The sequence below is a fragment of the Phaethon aethereus genome (assembly GCF_964289735.1).
Source record: "Phaethon aethereus genome assembly, chromosome: 1".
Taxonomy (NCBI): domain Eukaryota; kingdom Metazoa; phylum Chordata; class Aves; order Phaethontiformes; family Phaethontidae; genus Phaethon; species Phaethon aethereus.
Genome location: NC_138575.1, coordinates 87740694 through 87755826, shown reverse-complemented (window position 1 = coordinate 87755826; position 15133 = coordinate 87740694). Strand labels below are relative to the sequence as shown.

At 48.2% G+C, this 15133-nt stretch overlaps 1 protein-coding gene across 5 annotated transcripts; it reads left to right on the top strand.

The window, feature by feature from the left end:
- Window positions 1-976: 976 nt before the first annotated feature.
- On the top strand, window positions 977-11167 carry PEX5 (peroxisomal biogenesis factor 5; the record flags this gene model as incomplete). Of its 5 annotated transcripts, none has more annotated exons than XM_082003588.1 (15): window positions 977-1184; window positions 1671-1706; window positions 1883-2015; window positions 2721-2855; window positions 3965-4070; window positions 5288-5378; window positions 5705-5821; window positions 6208-6300; window positions 6475-6594; window positions 7154-7297; window positions 9486-9556; window positions 9721-9936; window positions 10077-10242; window positions 10438-10595; window positions 10966-11167. In XM_082003588.1, the coding sequence occupies 15 exons, from the start codon at window positions 1035-1037 to the stop codon at window positions 11165-11167; spliced, it is 1938 nt and encodes a 645-aa protein (XP_081859714.1). The 5 variants fall into 5 exon arrangements, with proteins under 5 accessions (XP_081859714.1, XP_081859711.1, XP_081859710.1 ...); XM_082003585.1 differs by having other exon boundaries at window positions 1035-1184; window positions 6499-6594; XM_082003584.1 differs by having other exon boundaries at window positions 1035-1184; window positions 7163-7297.
- Between the last annotated feature and the right edge of the window lie 3966 nt (window positions 11168-15133).

Sequence of the window (15133 nt, the reverse complement as noted above, 5' to 3'; positions counted from 1 at the left end):
GCGAGCGCGGGAGCGCCGGCCTCGGGAACCGGCCCCAGAGCTACGGGAGAAAGGCGGAGCGAGCCCGGTGGTCATGCAGCGACCGAGGGGACGGCGCCCGGCGGCGGGCGGTGACACGGGGAAGCGCCAGCGCCGCCCCCATGGCTGCACCTGAAGAACTGAAGCCGCCCGGGCGCAGCTCCAGCTGCATCGGCATGTCGCCTGCTGCAGGGAGGCCAGGCAGCGACCCGCCCTTGCCCCGCGGGCGGCGGGAGGGACTCGAGCGGCTCGCCCGGGCCGGGGCCGGGCAGAGATAGTCCTCCGGGAGCTAGCAGCCCGCGGGACTCTGGCCCTTTAAGGCCCGCTGGTGAGGAGCTCGAGGGGTTCTTGGCCCTTTAAGAGCTGGCCCCGCCCCCACCCCGTGAGCCCTGCGAGCTCCGGCAGCCCCAGGTACGGCGCTGGGGGGGGGGAAGCCCCGCCGCGGTGGCCCCTCCCGGCCTCTCCACCCCTCCGCCCGTGTGGGGCGGGGAGTGCTGGGGCGAGGGTCCCGGCGACAGGGCGGCTGGCGGGAGGGGCGGGCGGGGTTGCGGGGTTCGGTGGGGAGGCCGCGGCCTTGCTGTCCTGGCGAGCGGGTGTCCTCTCCCGGGCCGGCCCAGCGGGGGGTGGGGGCTGGGGCAGGGCGGAGGGAGCCAGGGGGGTGTCCCGCTCCTGGCCCGGGGGGTGCCGGTCCCTGGGTCGGCTGGGGACGGGGGGCGGAGGCTCTTCCTGGCCATGGGAGCTATGCCCACCCAAGCTGCTGTCGCCGCGCTGGGAGCCGGCGAGCGAGCTGGCGCCGTGGCCTCTAAGCCCGGTCCCCGCCCGTGCGGGCTCTGGCTGGAGCTCAGGGCCTCCTCGCCCGGCCAGGCGCGCGGGGTGGCCGGCCTCGCCCCGCAGGCTCCCGGGGCCTAGGGGAGGGGGAGCTGGCGTTCACCCGGTGTCTGTGCCGCCCTGGGGCCAGGTGCAGGCCCGGTGGGGTTTGGCGCCGACCCTCCTTCCCTCCCTCCCTGCCTGGCGCCATGGCCATGAGGGAGCTGGTGGAACCGGAGTGCGGGGGCTCCAACCCCCTCATGAAGCTGGCTGGCCACTTCACCCAGGACAAAGCCTTGCGGCAGGAAGGACTTCAGGGCCCACTGGCCTGGCCCCCTGGGGCTCCCGGAGCTGCAGCCGTGAGTGTTGCCGCTTGCTCTGCTTTCTGCGCTGGGGCTGGATGTGGGGCCTGCCCGCGGCTGGGTCAGTCAGCACGGGATAGGCTGAAGGGGGGTGTGGGGTGAGCAGTTCAGGGGGACTGTTGGTACAGATAGGCTCTTTTTTCCGGGGACAGAGGCCATGGGGTCACCCAGTTTGTCCTACAGGGTTGTGGGGTAAAGGTCTGCCTGAGGAAGCTGTGTTTATGGTCATTCAGAGCGTGTTGGTACCTGTATGCGTTATTGTCACAGGCCCTAACCCAGAATGTGGTGGGAGCGGGGTTGGACGGTATCACTCAAGGTATTCCTGCACCTTTAGCTTCTGCATAAGTAGGCAGCTAATGCGAGAAAATGCTGACAGCCTAAGCTCAAGAAAGAGGAAGATGTAAACTAATCGGGTCACGGGGTGTGTGTAGAGAGGGGTATGAGGTCAAAGCCTTTGGGACAATTGCCCACTATTCCCTGCAGGTATCCAAACCACTGGGAGTGGCCACTGAAGATGAGGTAAGAACAGACTGATGCATCTCCTTACTGCTTTTCTCATCAACACTGTTTGCTATTTCTCCCCTTACCTGATATTAATCTTTCCTTCTGACAAGTCCATTTCTTTCTGTCATGCTCCATGTCTCTGCCTGTTCATCTTCTATGCTATGTTTGTAATGCATCTCTGCCTTTGGCAGCTGGTTGGAGAGTTCCTACAAGAGCAGAATGCCCCTTTACTGCCCCGTGCACCCCAGACCTTTAAGATGGATGACCTGTTGGCTGAGATGCAAGAGATTGAACAGTCAAGCTTCCGTCAGGCCCCTCAGCGAGGTGAGGGGAGCTAGCGTAGATGGAGAGCTGGAAAAGGTCTCGGTGTTACAGTTAAGCTTCTAGCAGGGTGGTTCCCATCTATTCAGCAGTTCGAGATTGTATCTGGAGTATTGTTTCCAGAATTAGGCTTCCCAGTACACCAACATACTGGAACAAGTCTAGTGGAGATGAATAAGGTTTTCAGGGACTGGAATACATGGTGTAAGAGGAAAGGCTGAGGGAACTGGGTTTGTTCATCCTGGGAAAGAGCAGTCTAAGGGACAGGGAGGGTGGGGGATGGAGTGTCTAGTTCCTGTCTTGAGCAGCTACAGCCAGGTTCTTCACAGTGATACACAGCAAAAGGGCAAGGGGCAGTGGACACAACTTGCAGAAAGGGGAACTGACTAGTTCTAAGGAATCATTTCTTCCCTTGAAGGGTGGTTCAGTACTGGAACAGGTGCCTAGGGAGGCTAAGGGAATTGCCAGCCTTGGACAAGTTCAGAAGTTACCTGATGAATGCCCTGAGCAACCTAATCTCTAGCTTTAGTGTTAACCTGCTGTGAAAATGCTAGCAGCCTCCAGAGATTCTTTCCAAGTGTAATCGTTCTGTGATTTTATTCTAACAAAGAGAAAGGGAAAGATCTGAGATGATGAGAGCTAGCCTGGAACACGTAAATGATGTCTTTGAATCCTCCAATCTTCACTTCTGTGTTTTTTTTCTTGTAGCTCCAGGTGTGGCAGCCCTGGCACTGTCTGAAAACTGGACCCAGGAATTCTTGACTGCAGCAGATAGTGCTGGTGATGTCTCTTCAGATTACAATGAGGCTGACTGGTCACAAGAGTTCATTGCTGAAGTGACAGGTGAAGGATGCCTTTTGGAATCACTGTCAAGATGTTGCCCAGTCACATGCCTGTGTATAGTGGAGAATTACTGAATGTGAAATTGGAGTAATGCTTTGGGCTCAACAGTTAGTGTTTCCTGTAATAGCTTTAATGGGGGGGGAAGCTGCTTTGCAATGACTTAGTCAAATTGTGAATAATGTGGTGTGCAAGCTTTTATGCAGGTGTAAGGGTCTTTTGTTTTTAGCTTAGGTTACTTGAAGAACTTAAGAGAAGCACGCTATTCAAACTGCTTTTGTAAAAATTATGGTTCAACTGATGCAAATTCTGGAGATGGTCTCGTAGTGCTTCTTGCTTACATATTCTCTAGTTCCCTAATTGCTAAATTTGCCTTTGGTACAAAGGTAAATATTGTTCAGTGTGCCTTGGCCAAATACCTTTTGTCAGTTTTATGGCGGTAGAGGGATGTTGCACCTTCGAAAATGTGCAAAGTGAATGTTCCTGGCCCAAAGGTTAAGCTTTCTGTTTCAAGGAAGCCAGTAGTTTATCTGAAAAGCCATCCTGTATTGTGTATAGAGCTGGGGCTCGAATAGGGTTCTGTTACCATCCGTGACCTAATGTGGAAGTTATGAGTAAGATTTAAGTAGACGCTATTCTCTTCTTCAGGAGTGGCCACTGTAGAGAGCCAGGTAGTGCCATTCTTTGACCTTCACTCTTTATGATTCTGGGAATATAAATCAGCACTTACAAAGGTCTTTGAGAAAGTTCTGATGAAAACCTAGTGCTTTGTAGGCTATGCTTTTGACAGAGACTTGTAACGCATTGCTAATTTTCTTGACCTACATAGTATCCCACATGGAGCAGATAAATAAACTGTGAAATTAAAGTAGAAGGTTATAAGGTTATTGGCACCACAGTGGCATCTGTACAAAATCTGAACCCAAGGCTTGGTTTTTAGATCAGAATAAACAAAATTAGAAGAAACAATTTAAACAATTTTTGCTTGAAGAGGTCTTGTCTGTATGTTAGCTAACCATGTGTAAAGTGGAGAGAGCAAAATCTAAAGTTAATCTGAGTGATGGTCTGCCTATCTTAGGCATTCTTCTTTTCATTCCTGATGTCCAATGCAGATCCGCTATCTGTGTCTCCTGCCAAGTGGGCAGAAGAATACCTAGAGCAGTCAGAGGAGAAACTGTGGCTTGGGGAATCGGAAGACCAGTCTTTAGTGGATAAATGGTGAGTCTGTCTTCTGAAGACTAGTTATTGCTGCCAGGCACTTGGGTGGGTTAAATTTGGATAGGTGGTAGAAATCTGCTATGGCCTGAAGGCTTTTGAGTCATTTAACCTAGGTTGGTGTTCTCAGGCCTTTGATTTCAGAGGAAAGAGGAAGCAATGCTTGGAAACTCAGTTTTTAAGAGAACCTAGCTTTTCTATTTTCTACTTTCAGGAAGATATGTAGGCTAACTTAATCTCATGCCCAATGCAAAATTCCTTAAAGTGATTTCAGGGGTGAGTTCAAGAACTCCTAATTAAGCAGAACTTTCTTCCACAACAGATGCTTTTTTAGATTTACAGATCTCAAGTACTAGACTCTACTAGTTGTAAATTTTCATAATTTTATTATCCTTATCTGGCAAACCACATCCAGCCTTTCCTCTGTGTATTTCTAGATTCAGTCTTTCAGTCTTTATTTTCATGTGTTTGTGTGGTATATTAAAGAGCAGTCTATTACTACAGATCTTCTCTGTATAGGTACCTGTTGATTACAGTCAAGTTTTTCAGTTAAAGCAGCAAAACACAAGCAAGCAATTTGGGCTTCTTAGATCTTTCCCTAAAAGAGATTTTGCATATTTGGATTCTCCTTCCTCCTGGCTCTTGCCTTTTCTGATACCTTTCTGCAAATACGGACATTATTGAGTTATTGCCGCCAGTTCCAAAGACTTCACCAAGACAGTGTAGTGGTAACACCTGGAACTGGTCCTATCCTGCTGTAAGCAAGACAACTTATTGAGTTGTGTGCTTGCTATGAGTCCTCAATCCTCTGCAGAGTTGATGCTTTTCCAAGACACTGTTCCTGTTCTGTGAACATAACCTACTTTCTTTGTTCTTAGATATATGACCTTGCTTTCAGTAGTGCTAAAACTTGCAATGTCTGTTAGCATGTGAGCTTGCCAAGGAATCCAGACTGTTCTGCAGAGCTGTGTTGTCACTATAATTGTTTAATTCTGCTACTGTTTGTGTCAGTCACTTGCATAGTTAGCTTAGTAGTAATTTTGAATTTTTGCAGATGGGTGAAGGTACTGAATCACTTAGGAGAACCCTGGAGTCTTTGAGAAGGGGTTGTATCCCTCAATACTGTTGTCTGGCCCATTGTGTAGACCACTGTTAGTGAAAGAGTTCACTGTTGCCTAGTATCAGACTATCCCTTTTCCTTTTACTGCCTTTGAACACAGGTATGAGGAATATCAACCTGAGGATGATCTTAAGCAAACTGTTAGTGATTTTCTCTCTAAAGTGGATGATCCAAAACTCAAGAATTCTGAGGTAAGAAATTCCCTGGCTGGGGCTGACAGATATGTAGTGTGAATAAGGGGTGTGGGGAATTGAGAAGGGGGAAGACGGTAAAGGAATAAAGCCTCCTGCTGTCCCGTGTTTCCATTTTTTCCCTGATTCCTAGAAGCTGAACCCTACAATCCACTCTAGTTATTATCCATCTCTACCACATGATTCTGAAGTCCTGTCCTCCCTACCTTTTCGGGCCTTTTGTGCTGCAGAGAGAAGTCCTCTTAGTGAAGGAGAGGGGTATGGGCAGAGGGCTTGTTGGCAAAGCGTCTGCCCAGCTCCACCCTTGTTTCATTTCTCTGCCACAGTTCCTAAAGTTTGTCCGCCAGATCGGAGATGGGAGGGTATCGATCGAAGCTAATCAGGTGACCCACAGAGACCAAGATCAGGCAGAGCAATGGGCAGCTGAGTTTATACAGCAGCAGGTAGGAGCCCCAGCCCTATGTGCTCTGAAGGAGGAAAGCTTTTTGCCACAGTGCACAGTCTGTGGAGCGAGGGAGAATGGCAAGTCCAACTCTCAGCAATATTCTACTAATGACTAGGCTGGGGGAGATGAGGGAGGGGCTGTTGGACTCTTCTTAGCAGAGTCTAGCCAGAAGCTGGGAAGGTATTTGGGCAGTGTGAGTTTTCTCATCTCCTGTAGCACCTGGGAGGAAGGGGATATCCAAATGAACTCTCTTCAAATGTACGGGCCATCAGTTCTTGCTGATGGGGAGGAGGGGTCATCACAGACCCTCCTGCTGTTTTGGGATGTGCCTTAAGGTTGCCAAATTCTAAAAAGAAAGGTGTGTTTCTGTTTCCAAACTCCCAGGGGGCATCCGATGCCTGGGTGGATCAATTTGCACGATCTGGGAACATGTCAACTCTTGATACGGAATTTGAGCAGGCAAAGACTGCTGTTGAGGTAAAGCTGATGGAGGAGGATGGCTGGGGTACCAACTGAGAGCCCATGGTAGGGTTACCTCTCTCCTTGGAATGCTGTGAGGAGGGCTAGAAACATTTAAGAGGGTGTTTTCTGGGATGTCTAGAGCTCAGTTTATTGTTGAGGTACTCTAGTCACATTCTGTTTTCCCTTCAGTCAGATGTGGACTTCTGGGACAAACTCCAGGCAGAATGGGAGGAGATGGCCAAGAGAGATGCAGAGGCTCACCCGTGGCTCTCTGATTATGAAGACCTCAGCTCCTCGTCATATGACAAGGTAACAGAGAACAGGGTCTCTCAGCCCTAGCACTGTGATGGACTGCCTTGAGGACACTGGCAGTAAGTCTTGCCTTGCAGGTGAGCTCCACAGACCACAAATGCTGCTAGGATTCCTTCTCGCACTGATTTTTTGCTGTCACTTGCACACTCATCCCAGATCAGCTAGCGGTTAAGCAATACTGTTTTCACTTGTGTTTGTCTGCAAATACTGTCTAGTTCTTGTCTGACACCAAATACCAGTTAATGCTGGCTTTCTTTGCAATGAGTGCAAGTGGTGTTGCCCCACACCCCCAAGCTGATGGGACCCACACCAGATGTTTAGTCTGTTGCAACTTATTCCAGGTCTGTTTGGGGGGAATTTTTCAGCACAGAGCATGCAGGAAGAAGAGCCATTCTTCTCTGATCTCTTACAACCTAGCAGAGAGGATGAACTGCTGGCTGGTCTGCAGTTTGAGTGTTTCTGATGCAGCAAGATTAGACTGTACTGTACTACTAGAGAGTTCTTTTCTTCTTAAGCCTGTCTCCTAGCATTAGTCCCTGTCTGTCTTCCCCGCTAGGGATACCAGTTTGAGGAAGATAATCCCATGAGATATCACCCAGATGCATTTGAAGAGGGGCGTAAGCGCCTGGAGGAAGGTGATCTCCCCAATGCTGTCTTACTTTTTGAGGCTGCAGTGCAACAGAAGCCAGATCATATGGAGGTGAGTGAAAGCAGAGATAACAGGCCTTGGCCAAGTGTCCTGCTTCTTGTATCCTTCCCTTGTAAGGTGACAGGGTGTGTGTAGAGAACTCACGTCAGTGTTAGGAGCTGTGCAGGTTGTGTGAAAATACCTAATATTTCTGTGGCTCTGGGTATGTAGCTGATGTATGTGAATCCCCAGGAGGGCTGCGGGCAAGGAGGTTTATGACTAAGGTCAGTTACAAAAAGCACAAAGACTCTGGCCCAGAGCTGTGTAAAATCTTTAGAGCACGTGAGACTCTGCATGGAGCCAAGACAAGGAGTTTTCACCTCTTAAGTTGCTTCTGTGGAAGTCTTTATCGGGATTGCAAGTTTGGCGATGGTTATGGCAGATGGTAACTGCTTTCGATATCTGTATTAAACACTAATTCTAAGCAGCTTGTTAGTCTAGGGGTTCTGGTTAAGTCTTCCATGTAGATGCCAGGAGAAGATGTAACCCAGAAGGATTTAGAGAGATGGCTTGGTTGTCTTCACAGTCTTCATTTGAAGCTGTGAGCCAGAGAATGATTTTTATACTGAAGACAAGTTTGCAGCTCCTAATTTAGTGAATAATTAGTTCCATAAAGCACTTCAGCTTCTGCAGGATGGATTGAGAAATGGAATAGTCTGTGTGCCTTTCTCCAGCAGTAGAGGACATGGATATTATCAGGAGGAAGGGGAAGAATGCAAATACACCCATATTGTCCATTTCTGGAGGAGGAGGACATCCATGTTGTCTATCCCTGAGGAGCCTCAAGGACTCAGGGATGCTGAATTCTCAGTGTGTCTGAATCAAGCTCTGCTAATTGTTTATAATTGGAAATACCTAATTTTGTTAATCCTGAGGTTTAGATGAGAGTGACTTCTTGGAACAGGGGCTCTTGGCTTCTGGAATACAAGCATCTAACTTTCTAGGGTACTGGGAGTAGATGAAAAGTAAGCAGAGGTTCTGGAGACCTACTTTAGCTTTAAAGTGGTCAAAAGGTGTTTCTAGTATTCCTTTAGAATTGGTACCCTTTTCTCGTAGGCAGTGTGGGCTGCAGGCTGAACATAATGGAGAGGTAGTTGAAACCTTAGGGGAAGAAATCCTGGGCCAGTTCTGGCTAGCTGTATTGAAAACATTCTGAATTCTACTGTGACTCTGCAGAAAGTACAGGAGAAGTCAAGACTTCACAAATGGTACAGTGATCGAATAGACTCGAACAATTGCTGGGAGGGAAATGTCATGGTTGCTTTGGTCCAGATCACAATTTTACCTTAGCTCTTTTGCCTGCAGAACACTATGCAGTTATCAGTGGTCAGCTCTTCTTGAACTGCAGCTAGCTATATGGTGAGGTATTGGAGGTTTGAGACAGTAGATTGCCTCTTCCTTGTGGTGGCGTGTGCAGCGTGTCTGGGTCTTTGCTAATGAAACAATTTCCTCCTTGAGACAGTGGATACTGCATTTTGTGACTCATTCAAAAAGGAGGTACTTTATGCTCTGACATCCTGCCAACTATCTAGCTTATTTTTGAGCAAGGGGTGTGGTTATCAACATAAAGTGAACAGGGTCTTTGGATTTAGTGCCTTAATTAAATATTCCCTGTGTCAGCAGCCTGGAGATGGAGGTGGTTTTCACGTACTGGTGTCGTGACGACTGAAGATTCAGGAAAATATCAGTGCTTACTTTCAGGTCTGATGGTCATCTCCCCAAGATTATCACTTGCTAGTGGACCACTGCACACATGTATACAGCTGCCTGCCTTGGGGGTCTCATTATTATTATCACTGCTGCTATGCCATTTTGTTCTTAGGAAATAAGAGATCTGCTTTTCCCTCTGTCCTCTGCAGCTTGACCACAGTTAGAAGTTAAAAGTGGTGATTGTGTGACTTAAAAGTGTAAAACTGCCAACAGCTGCTTTTTGATAGATCTCCAGGTAGACATTCACTTTTTCTCACTATAAAAATGCCAGTTTTATTGGCCTTGAGGACCTATGTGCCATAAAAACTATATGTCTTTTGAGAGGAACTTTTATTTGTGGCTAATGTGTATACTTGCATATATTTGTTCTCAGTCTAAAAATGTGTGAGATAATACGGTGGATTTAATCTCTTGTGTCTGTGGTTTATCAGCTGATCTTTTTCTCTGGATGTGAAGAAGTCTGACTTTTGTGCATCTTTATCTTCTCCAGGCCTGGCAATATCTGGGAACGACCCAAGCAGAGAATGAACAGGAGCTTTTGGCAATCAGTGCCCTCAGACAGTGAGTGTTGCAGAAGCTAAGCATGGCTCCTTGTCTAGTGCATAATGCCACAAGGACTGTATAGCTAGCATGGTGTGCTCTGTCTCGATTATGTTACCTCCTGTATCTGGGTGTCTCACAGACTGATTTATTACTGTATTAATTTTTCTTTCTTTGACCTGCAGGTGCTTGGAATTGCAGCCTGGAAACCTCACAGCACTCATGGCTTTAGCGGTCAGCTTCACCAACGAGTCCTTGCAGAAGCAGGCATGTGAGACCCTGCGGGACTGGCTACGCCATAAACCGGACTATGCACACTTGCTGGAGAAGGAACCAGAGGAGAGTGTCTCAGGGACAAACCTGGGACCTTCCAAGCGTGTCCTAGGTTCCCTGCTGTCTGAGTGAGTTGGGGCTATAAATTTCAGCCTTCAGCTGAAAGGCTTCTTGGAGGGTTGTGACTGGTCCAGGCAGGAGCAGAGGGAGCAACCCAAGGTCAGCTTGCTCTATAGTACACCAGGATCTTTGTTCTGTGCTTTTTCAGCTCACTGTTCATGGAGGTGAAAGAGCTGTTCTTAGCAGCTGTGCGCAGCAACCCCTCAACTGTGGATCCTGATGTTCAGTGTGGCCTGGGTGTCCTTTTCAACCTTAGTGGCGAGTACGAGAAGGCTGTGGATTGCTTCAGTGCCGCACTCAGTGTGCGCCCCAATGTAAGAGAGGGCAGACTGTGGATGCTGGATGTACCTGGAGGTTTGTGGGTGAAGGTTTGGGTGGAGGTGCTGCTTGTATGAGAGGTACATTTTTGGAGTGGAGTAATAGGACTGATGCATGGGGAAGGGAGGGTTGGCTTGGAGCTTAAAAAGATTCAGTTTATCTCAGCCCTTTCTCTCTGCCCCCTGCTCCAGGACCATCTTCTGTGGAACAAGCTTGGTGCCACCCTGGCCAATGGGAATCGGAGTGAGGAAGCTGTGGCTGCATATCGTCGGGCGCTGGAGCTCCAGCCAGGATACATCCGCTCTCGCTACAACTTGGGCATCAGTTGCATCAACTTAGGCGCCCACCGGTGAGCATAGGATGGACAGATCTGCTGTGACCCATGAGTGTGCATGTGTTTGTGGGAGAGGGACTGCGATAGGTTACTAGGGCAGCGCCACGCTGCCTGCAGCCTTCCCTTGGCATAGGAGAACACAGTGAGCGCATGTACTCTGCCCTGAGAACAGTGTGTCATGCAGATGCAGTTGGAGTAGGGGCCATCTGGACTTCAGTTTCTGTTAAGAGGGAAAAGGGGCATCTCTGATGGTTTTGGAGTGGGGCAGGATCTGGTAAAGAGAAGGAAACTGTTTTTGAGGGGAAGTACTTTAGAAGCAAATGGGGGAGGGAGTATGAAATGTACATCTTCTCCAGTAAGCATGTGTATGTTCTCATGTTGACAGTGAGGCTGTGGAGCACTTCTTAGAGGCTTTGCACATGCAGCAGAAGAGCCGAGGTCCACGGGGGCAGCAAGGAGCTATGTCTGACAACATCTGGAGCACCCTCCGCATGGCCCTCTCCATGCTGGGGCAGAGTGATCTGTATGGGGCAGCTGATGCCCATGATCTTCCCACACTGCTTCAGGCATTTGGCCTCCAGCAATGACTCTGGGATGGGCTCCCCTGTGAGTGCAGGGTTGGCCCAGCCCAGCAGTGACCTTCCTTAGAGAGAAAGTGTTCATTAGCGTTCACACATATCTTTGCTCTGGTAGGGCAGATCATTGGCAACTGTTTTTTTCAAGGACCTCCTGCTGAAGCATGCAGCTTCCCCTACCTCTCTGTTGTGGCCTGAGCATCTCTGAGCGGTTCACATTATCATCACCGTGACTGACTGACACTGCTGGTAGGCAGATGATCAAAGTGGGGAAGACTGCAACATCCAGCCCTCTTTCCAGAATGCATTTGCAGTAATACCCAGCTTGGCTATGAGGCTTTACACTAGCCATTCTGCAGAGACTACCTGCTGGATGCATCTCAAGTGCAGGTTGCTGTGGTGGGGTGGGATTGGCATTTGGTGAAAAGGTGCAAAATTCTGGGATTTGAGCATGCTTACCCCATGTATGTGCTTGCATGTGTGTATATGTGGGTTGCTAGGGAAAACGGGGCAGTAGTCCTCTTTTTCTGGGTACTGGTAACTTCGTGGTACAGCCAGATGCTAGTTTCTCAGTGTCTCTTCATGAACCTTTTAAGAGCAGAGTATTGTACTTACGCTAGGGACACAGGCCCTTAGCCTGTCAGGGTAAGAGAAGATCACAGAGCTCACACTTGAGGGAATGCGACAGGAATAAAGTCTAAAATATAACCTCCTCTCACAGAATGTGATGGGGAAAGGGTCAAGTCTTAATTTTTGATCCATCTGTCATTGTTTTCCTTTGTGCAGAAGTTCACCATCTTGTGTGTAACTGAATCTTGTTAATTATAAATATCTGTATATGATTCTATCGGGGAAAATGTTTTTTAATTGTAAAGTATTTTATATAATAAAGGGGGGGAGAATTAAAATTGCCAAAATGGCCTCTTTCTTTGTGCCTCTGTTGGCGCTGCATACAGTGTGTAGTATAGATCTCTGGACGTATAAGCCCACTGGTTTTCAAAAGATAAATCAGTCTCTCTCAGTTTCTGTCTCCTCTTTTGACCCAGGTCTTGTTTTAATGATGGCTTATATGCAAATGAAGCCTAGAGGACCTAATTTTGCTGTAGCCTCAGGCTTTAGTTCTGTGAGCCGGTAGAAGAGCTTCCCTGGGCCAGAAGCACACTCTTTTTCGTTGCTTAGGTTTAGGGGTCAGTGATGAACTTTTTTGCATTTTCTTGCCATCTGCAGTGAGGGAAGTTGTGCTACATTTTATGACCTCTTTGAGGAACCTGACTGCTGCAGTAGTCCAAGACTGGGGGCTTTGGCAGGGAGCACTCACCCTTCCTTTTCCACCAGGCACTCGTTTCTTCATACCTCTACCTCCCAGGCTTGTTTTTCTCTTGCTACTTTAACAATCAGGAGCAGAAAGTGTGTGCAGAGAATAGTTCTTGCTGTATGTTTTCTGAGCTCTAGTGTCCTGTGTGTCTCCCATCCAGCCCTGTGGCACTGAAACACAGGCACTGTTCTGAAATTGCTGTAGTGCATGCAAAACAATTTGCTGTTTGTGCTGTCTAAAAGGAAGGGAAACACTGCTTCTGTGTCCTGCTCTCACACACTGCTCCTGGTCAGAGGTGTGCCTTTTGGTTCTTACCGATTTCAGTTCTTCTGTCAGATTCTTCTCTGCTCAGCAGAAGAAAACATTAGTGCCTACGCTGTTCTTCACCTGCTGTTCAGGTCTTCTGCCTTCCCCAGTTCTCTGCTGTCCCTCTCACCACCTATTTCCTTTGCCTCTTTGCTGTACCACATTCCTCTCTGTACACACTCCCATTATCACTGTTTAGCCTTCCCTTTTTCTCATCCTCAGGTGCCATTAATGCTTCTCTTCTCCTTGGCTTCCTAGTTGTCTCAATTTCCCTTGCCATATGGCTTATCTTTTGACTTTGTGCTTGATGTCCTTCCCTATCACATATCCCCTCCTGTCCCTGCAGCTAGGGTGGGCTGTCAACACTTGTTCTCTTTCTCTGTAAATTGTTCTCACCTTCTTCCCTCTCTCCCACCTTAAATCATCTCACAGCATCCATGCTACCTTTGTGTGGTTGGGTTGACCTTAGCTGGACACCAGGTGCCGCTCTATCACTCCCCTCCTCAGCAGGACAGGGGGGCAGAAGTTAGGATGGAAAAAAAATAACCAAACACATGAGTCAAGATAAAGCCAGTTTAATAAGCAGAAAGCAAAGGCTGTGCATGGAAGCAAAAGAAAACAAAAGATTTTCTCTACTTTTCATCAGCAGGTGATGCTCAGCCACTTCCTGGGAAGCAGGTCTTCGGTATGTGTAGCAGTTGTTCTGGAAGACAGACGTCAAAAATGAATGCCCCCACTCCTCCTTTCTCTTAGCTTTTATTGCTGATGATATGGAATATCCCTTTGGCCAATTTGGGTCAGCTGTCCTGGCTGTGTCCCCTCCCAGGATCTTGCCCAGCCCTAGCCTAGTGGTGGTGGTGGGGAAATGTTGGAGAGACAGCTGTGCAAGCACTGCTCAGCAGTAGCCAAAACACTGGTGTGTTACCAACAGTGTTCTAGCTACCAATACAAAGCACAGCACTATGAGCTCTGCTATAGGGAAAATGAATTCCATTTCAGCCAGACCAAATACACTTTGCTGAGGCCAGATCTTCACTAAGACACTAGTCCCTATTTAGTCTCCCAGGGCTGAGTGAAGATTGAGCTGCCTCTGTCCAGACCATGTCTAACCTTGTTCTGTTAAGAGTTGTGTTTGGAATGTTGGTGCAGGGAACAGCAGCTGGCTGATTGTATCTGCATTCTGGTTCCAGCTCACAAGTTTTGCCTGCCCTCTTGCAACCCTGTCTCTGGCCACTTCTGAACGAGGCTTGCACTGGGGCACTAAGTATCTTGATCCTAGTTTGCATTTCCAGCTTCATCCACATCCTCTGTTGCGAAGCCCTGTTGTACAGTGGGGGTGGGTAGCAGGTACTGGAGCATTTTAGACTCACAGAAAGGTGAAGCAGTGAGGGATGTTTGGAGGTTCCTAATGCAACCCCCTGCTCACAACAGGCCTGACTTGAATGCTAGGTCAGGTAGCAGAGGGCCTTATAAAAGACGGTGCTTTACAGTTCTTTTACTTTCTCCTCCTGTACTTCCCCAACATACAGAACAGTGTCTGGGCCTATCATTGCTAAAGGCATGTGAGGAATCCCAGCAGGACCTTCGTTGTTCTTAACTGAATCCATGGGCTTCACAGGACGCAAGCTAGGTCTTTCATAGGGAACTGGGTGTGTTGTCAAAGGGGATGGTTCAGTACATGTTCTTCCACCCACATTTCTTGCTGTGTTTCTGCTGTATTTCTTCCTTCAGTGTTTTATTTATTTGCTGCTTAAGGCCCCATGAAGTCTTAGAATCTCTTGTTTCTTGGTGTTGGCTTTACTCAACACCTAGCAAATGAAAAGTTGTGCTTTGAGATCCCTATACTTCTAGCCACAGTGCTCCTCATTAGCTTCCATACTTGTCAAGAAGGTAGGTGTGCTGCCATTTATGCTGCTGTGTATACTCTGCTTTACTGCTGCAGTTTCCTCATCTTGAGCTGCTGATCCTCGTTACGATCCTGGGTTTTCTTGAATTACAACCCTCTGATCTCTTGTTTTAGGTCCCAGGCTCCTACCTCTTTTGCTTGTGAGCTGAAGTCTTTCCAGTCTGGAAGGGGCTCAGACCAATTCTTCTCTAGAGGAATGCTCTAGGGGTGGTGACCTGAAGTTTGTGTTTGTGGAAAGGGCAAGCATATAGTGGGTACTTCCATATTCTCTAGGAATGTGCCTGACCCAGAAGTTGCATCAATATGTTTGTTTAACAGCCTTTGGTGAATTTATTCTCTGAGGTCTGTCTCTTGTTGATTTTTAAACCAGATGGTGCTTTTGGTCTCTACAATGTCTTGTGGATGCACAGAACTGTGTTTAGATACTCAAAGTATTTTCATTTGTTTCAAG